General features: G+C 34.8%; 1 protein-coding gene across 4 annotated transcripts; it reads left to right on the top strand.

The window, feature by feature from the left end:
* The first annotated feature begins 2,373 nt into the window (after positions 1 to 2,373).
* On the top strand, positions 2,374 to 6,749 carry LOC149234315 (protein XRI1-like). Of its 4 annotated transcripts, none has more exons than XM_089461148.1 (8): positions 2,374 to 2,651; positions 2,766 to 2,918; positions 3,012 to 3,181; positions 3,271 to 3,361; positions 4,451 to 4,559; positions 4,669 to 4,700; positions 4,812 to 4,886; positions 5,897 to 6,749. In XM_089461148.1, exons 1-8 carry the CDS (start codon positions 2,579 to 2,581, stop codon positions 6,190 to 6,192), a joined length of 999 nt encoding a protein of 332 aa, XP_089317274.1. In that variant the 5' UTR covers positions 2,374 to 2,578; the 3' UTR covers positions 6,193 to 6,749. The 4 variants fall into 4 exon arrangements, with proteins under 4 accessions (XP_089317274.1, XP_089317275.1, XP_089317276.1 ...); XM_089461149.1 differs by having other exon boundaries at positions 2,769 to 2,918; XM_089461150.1 differs by having other exon boundaries at positions 2,381 to 2,651; positions 2,766 to 2,891.
* Positions 6,750 to 6,983: the final 234 nt, after the last annotated feature.

Below are 6,983 nucleotides of genomic sequence, written 5' to 3' on the forward strand. Positions count from 1 at the left end.
TGTTGGGTTGTGTTATATTCTTTCCACGACTAGCCCACGTAGTTAACCGAGGGGTTAGAAGGGGGGCAGAGCCCCCCCTTCGTTGCACCGATTGTGTAGCAGGGGGGGCGGTCACAGGGGGTTTGAGGGGTGCTGGTAACCCCACTCTACGGGGTTCAGGGTAGCGCCCCGGAAAATTTTGTTTTTTGACCCTATATTAGGTTGGGCAAACCTACCTATGGTTATGTGCATAATTTTTCGCACATGGTTTTGGACGCGATGGTTTTCGGTCCATGGTATTGGATGCTTCGGCATGTATAAATGTGTATTGTAACATTGAAAGGAATATAATGAAAAATCAAGCTAGTAGTCTCGGTTTTGGGATCTAGGGGAAAATCTCTGTGTATATGTGTTTTATGTGTTATGCTCTCGCATTGTTTATTTTTTGTGTTTTAGAATTTGTATGCAGGTAATTTTTGTATGGGGTTAAAACCTACATTGTTTGCTTGAATTGCACATTAACATGAGAGAATCTCCAACTTGAAACATGTTTCATCCTTCCCACTTGCTATATCTTTCAGTGTTTACATCATTTTGTAGTGTCCAACCACTTTTTACATCTAATCTCAACTAAAAATGTGTCAATTTTAGTTATACTAAAACATGAATGCATTAATTCAATAAAATATGGGGAGGGTGGTGAATCAATTGACTAAATCCTCCGCACGGTATTGGCATTCATTTCTAGACCTAAATCGTTTTCTACTACTGTGACCTGCCAGCGTTTGAAAACCTTTCCCACCATCGCATCATCGTGCACAGAGGGGAAGTGCGAAAGTGTGGAGGAAGCGCAATGAAAAGTAGCTTCCTCTGTACTCTACATAATGAAAGCTACCTCCACATATTTGTTCACCCCCCACCCCCTTATTTATGGAAAAATGATTTGGAAACCCTTGATTTCATTCGTTAAATTCTGCACACCATTCCTCGTGCACACTTTCTCCGCACACCCTTTCTCTCACACTTCTTACACACCCTTTCTGCACACAACAAAATAGTAGCAGTTCGATATTAAATTAATATATAAAAACTTCCTTCGCATATTTGTTCAACCCCCGACCCCACCTCCTGGTTTACTTAAGGGACTTGGAACCTCATCAATTCTGGCACCATTAGGTAGAGTAGTAGCAGTGTCACACATAATAGTGCTAGTGTCAGAGTCAAAGCACTCACTGACGGAATGACCACTCACAAAATTAGTCCTTTCTTTATAATGATTTGTAAGGTATTGACAAATGCCAAAAATAAATTGCCCTTCGTCCGGGGAACTATGTCACATAAAGACTCGCTTAGCCAATGGAAAATTAGAAATAAGATTTTAGCGATTAGAAAATTATTTCTGAATTTATGGAAATCATAAATATTTAGCATTTTCCCAAAACTTTGGTTAAAATTTTTAAAATGCCACAAACTAATCGAAAATCAATATACTTTGCCTTCAAAACTAATGCTATAGTCCTTAACGAAGCAAGAACAAAAACATCCTTAAACTTTATAAACTAAATACTTTAACCATGATATTAATTGTAATATAATTACCCTTATCTATACATGATTAGTGAAATTTACACTATCTTTCTGTAAAATTGAATTTGTAAACCCAAGAGTTAATGGAGAATTGGGACCATCTCTGCCCCCAACTACATCACAAAACATATATAAAATAATTCAAATACAAAGTCAAAGAATGAAAAACATCGATTAATAAATATATATAATGGTATTGGAATAATTGAAAACTTATTTAATTTTCTGCAAGCCTTAAAATATTCGTTTAAGAGATATCATGAAGATCATTGTTGGCCACAATCATGCAGGTATCAATATAACCTTCAAATATATTTAAGTTGCTTGTTATGGGTCCCGAGGAAGAACCAAAACAATGAGAACAAAATGTTCTCTTATTAGAATAGATGTTCTATAATATTTAATGTTCCTTACTCGCTGACCATCTCCCTCCAATTTATGGGTAGGGGGCACCTATGCCTACGCCTATGCCAACTACCAGTCCCCACATTTTCCCATCACCAACACATTGGCAAGCTTTATGTGGACACACTGACCAAGAAAGCAAGACTTTGGCTCGGCATACTTTCACCAATTCCAACTCGTATGGTAGTCTATCATATCAAATGTACGAATTTAACTACTCCATTGACCTTCAGTATCAAAAATCTCCATGCTTCTCCCTTACCTATCACATCCATACATTCTGACTCTCAGAGGTGAATTTGAGAATCAGATATTGGCAGATTGATACTGAATCCTATTGGTGTTAAGAATTTATCTATACATTGGGTTTTGCAAGTGGGCATATATTAGGTATGAGGTGATGTGATTCAGTAATCATATGGTATATTCGGTGGCATGGTATTCAGATATTGTATTTTAGTATAGTAGAGTGGTTGGATCAGTGGGAGCAGAAAAACATCGGCGCAAAAATGGCCTTATATCTCGGGAAATATTAAATCTCAGCTTAAACTGCATATCTGAGACTCTCAGTGTGTGCTATGCATCCACACCCACCACTACCAGCGTAATGGCAGCAGCAAACAGCTCTTGGGACTGGGGGTACTATGATAATCTAATTCTCGACACAGATTTCTCTTTGGGTAATTGATCAGTCTATTGCGAATCATTCATTTTTATGAATTCACAGTTTTAAATTTCTGATTTTATGATCATCTGATGAGATCCTTTGGATTATGTTATTCTGAATTTATTAGCAGCAATATCTCGATCGCTCTGTGATGAATGGACGCATGGCGATGTTTACAATATGCTTGCATCGACACCTTCGCCTCAGATATTTCAGCAACCCCAACTATCAATCTTGTCCCTTGATAATGAAGGTCGGGACAAAGCCAAATACCCCAAACGTATGAACTTTGTTTTCCAGAGGATCAGTTATGTTGCAATTTTTTAAACAGATCACTTTGATAACTTGTTCTGAGACATGATTTTGATGGCAGGTGAATCCAGTCAAGCAGCTGCTTCTTATTTTTGCCAAATTCAAGACTTTTCTCAAGATAATAATCCCCGTTGTAAAAGAAGACGAATGCTTCTATTTCCTGGAGATGAGGCTTTTGGTCAATCATGTATGGCGTCCGATGATCCCTTCCACCAGTATGGATCCATAAGGGTGAGACCCATTTGTTCTCTTTTAGTGCCTCACTGCTGTCTGTAAAATGAGAATTGCAATTCACCGATGCAGCATGGCTGTTTATGCAGAACAATTCCGGCTATGACAGCTACAGAAGTGCATGTGAGAGCATGCACCTCCCTGAATCAAGTTCTAGTTCTCTGTGGTTATCTGGTAATGGTAAGTGTTAAAAATACAAGTTGAATACATTTTTGGAATCATGTCCGCCAGAAGTTTACATCTATCTAATGAATTATGTAAAAAGTTTACTTCCATCCTAATCCCGGAATTATTAGGGCCGTGATGTATCAAAATGTCGACTTTAAAGTTGGTAATACAGGATTTTGATGATATTTAAAGTCCTGTTGAAATATTCTATCTTAATTGGATTATAGTTAGGAATATTTTGAAAATTTATAGATAGGAATAAAAAGTGTGATTTTGATTTTTCATAAATTTGAGGTGAAATTTTGATTTGTGGTATGTAAAATGGTGTTTTTTATTTTATATATGGATTCAACATCTTGAAAAACCCTTATAACACTTCAATTGTGTAGGGGTTACCCATCAAACTTGTGATTTCGGGCATTTCGATTGTGCAAGGGTTACCCATCAAACTTGTGATTTCAATAAATTCTTGCCAGATTTTAGAGAAATTAAACTGGAAAAACCCACCCGAAAAATTTCTAAAAAATCACACTGGAAAATAAATAACAAATAAATTAAACAAATCAATTTATTTATTAGATTTCCAAATATTTTTGAAATCCTTAATCCATCAAATTAAATTCAAAATTGAATTTGTATATCCAAAATGTAACGTTAACAGAAAATTAAGTTAAAATGAATATGAGTTAAGCTTTTTATATATCAATTCCCTATTAGATTTTAGGAATATTTCTAAATCTACCATTAAAAAAATAGTCGTTCTCTATACATTATTAAATATTGGTATAAAATGTATTTGATTTAAATTCAAATTTCATGGAAGTATGGAAGGGAACGACTGCTTTGTCAAATTTATATATTTTTTCCCTTCATTTTTGTTTGAATTATGTAAACCAAAATTTCACAGTTTTTCAATTTAATTGTTTTTTTCTGCTGGGTTCGGACTTTGCTCCAGGTTTTTTGAAAATGGTGAAAATACTTTCCACTTTGATCAAAATGAATTTAGAGTATAGGTTTTACCATTTCAACCTGGGCTGTAAAGCACCATAGTATGCAGTTATATAAAAATAATGAAAATTGGGTTGACTATTCTTTTGACAGATGATTTTCTTGGCTCCAAAAATGTATGCATGGAACAATGCCCTGAGAAATGGATGCCAAACTATATTACGGAACAGCTTCTTCAGGAGTCAAGTACCGATGGATCAATGTAAGTACAATTATGTTAAACACTTGGGTGCATGATCCATTTAGTTATAATGTTAATACTATTATTGAATCCATAGTTCTTGACTAGCTCGCCTGGTTGATTGTTACAGGAACCTCTCGCTACCTGTCTCTGATGCACAAGGTAAATGAGCTCAGATAAATACATGAATGATTGTTATCTTTTGTAAATTTTTGGTTTGAGAATTGTTTATATAAACGTTGTGGCCCGTGGGGGTTATTTTTCTTGGTGTAGAAATGCAAGAATTGATGAGTCCCGACTTGCATTCATTCCTAGCAAAACCTGCAAGAGGGAGGCTCTCAGTTGAAGGTAAATTGACCTACCTATCCCTGATATTTTTAACTAGCCACTTGTAATATATATGAGTGTAGGTTAGTGTCGGATTCTAATTCAAGTGGTTGGGTGTGTGGTTTGTTTTCTTTTTCATTGATATATATGAGTGTAGGTTAGCGTCGGATTCTAACTCAAGTAGTTGGGTGTGTGGTTTGTTCTTTTTTTTATTGAATTTAATTCAGGTTAAAGGACATGTTGACTCGGTGTAATATATATGAGTGTAGGTTGGTATCAGATTTTAACTCTAATGGTTGGGTACATGGTTTGTTTTTCTTTCTCATTGAATTTAATTAGGGTAAAAAGACATGTTGACTTGTTGTAATAAGAATGAAAGTTACTTTTCAATTTTACTAAAATAGATGTCCAAAATACTAGTTAAAAATAGATTATTGGAGCCAAATTAGCATTAATAATTGAAGGAGCAGCCATACACTTTAAATTGTGATGCAAAACTTTCAATCTCTTCCATTAAGATTCCTCTATCATTAGCTAGCAAGAGTAGTTACATGGGTAAGAATAGTGTTTTTTAGTACTTTGTTAGAGGGTTGAGGAGTTATATTACTAATTGAGAAGTTATTGAATTGAGAGCCTCATTGAGCCCAGAGGCTCATTCTACACCTTAGTATAATGTGTAATACTGTCCTTCAGTCATCAAAAGTGAAATTTTACATTAAAAAATAAATAACTATACAAAATATTTAAATAATGCTTATTCATAAAAAAATTATATGTTTAAGAAAATAGATCCCTCTCAAACTCATATTCAATCTATATTTAAAATAGATATATGTTGGTATACTGATTTAAAAAAAAATCCAAAAAATCATTCTTTGATTGAAATTATAATTTCATTCCATATTTTATGGGATTTAGATTTAGATTTAAATGTAGATTTAGATGCCCCTTACTCCATACACGGGTTGTGCTGATTTTGTTGAAGTGACCGTACTCCTAGGGCCTGACAAAGTCTGTTGTTGTTGATTCAGGAATACAGAATGACAATCCAGGGCCGGCTCGAAAGTCCAAATTGGCCACGCCAGTGGCATATCCATTCGCTGTGTTAAAACCAAGTGGAGTTGAAGGAGACGTGACGCTGAACGATATAAATAAGCGCATTCTGATGCCTCCCACTAGACCAATCCAACATCCTGTTGGTGATTATGCGAGGCCTCCGTCTTCTGCTTCAACAGGCGCTGGGCTTTCTGGAAAGGCTGTTGTTGCTCTCACCAAAATACACACAGAGGGCAAAGGAACCATCACGATTATGCGGACAAAAGGCTGATTGAATCTCCCATCCAATAATAATCACAGCCACTCCTTGTCCATAATTTCTGAGGCTTTTTTCACTGGATTTCTTCTATTATAGGGCAGTTCATGTATATTATCACGAGGTTGAGTTGCAGGAGAGATGTCCAATCAGTATCGTATTATTTCAGAAATCTGAGAGAAAGTATTATGGCTTGTTACTTATTCGGGTTTGGTGAGATTCGCTTTGATTTGATATACCAGGTATACCAGAAAATTGTAATATGTACATATTATTGTTGTAATCTGCTTATATTCTGCATTTTAGTCCCATGGAGTACTCCACCATACTTAGACACCATGTGCATTCTTTCACATGATCAGTAGCAACAGCTCAACTGGTTAAGCTCTAATTTGTGATAGGCCAAACCCATAAAAATCCCTACCCACTAGGGTTTTGGGTTTTATATATACCTTGAGGGTGCAGAGCCACTTCCTCTGCTTTGCATTTCTAATTTATATTGCTTTTTTATTATGACTTATATCATAATTAATTTCATTGTAAATTAATATTAAGGTTTTATTTGTACTTCAGGGTGCAGAGTTTCACTTCCATTTTGCATTTCTAATTAATTTTAGATTTAATTATAGCTTAAATTGTATTTAATTTTATTGTAAATTGATATTATATTATTAGTATTTATGAAAAAAATGATTTTTATGAATATTAAAAAAAAATTTAAAAAATTAATTTTTTGAAATTTAAATTCATAACTTCATAAATTCCCAAATAGATAATCAAATCTTTAACAAACATTCAAAACAATC

This window comes from Pinus tabuliformis, chromosome 8 (genome assembly GCF_031772625.1).
Source record: "Pinus tabuliformis cultivar Carrire ecotype Pingquan chromosome 8, CPIR1, whole genome shotgun sequence".
Lineage (NCBI taxonomy): Eukaryota > Viridiplantae > Streptophyta > Pinopsida > Pinales > Pinaceae > Pinus > Pinus tabuliformis.

What these genes read in the sequence shown, in the direction of transcription:
- LOC149234315 (XM_089461148.1), top strand. Translation starts at nt 2,579, where the DNA reads ATGGCAGCAGCAAACAGCTCTTGGGACTGGGGGTACTATGATAATCTA. An exon ending in ACCAGTATGGATCCATAAGG is followed by an intron (nt 3,182 to 3,270) that starts GTGAGACCCATT and finishes CTGTTTATGCAG; the next exon opens with AACAATTCCGGCTATGACAG. An exon ending in TCTGTGGTTATCTGGTAATG is followed by an intron (nt 3,362 to 4,450) that starts GTAAGTGTTAAA and finishes TTCTTTTGACAG; the next exon opens with ATGATTTTCTTGGCTCCAAA.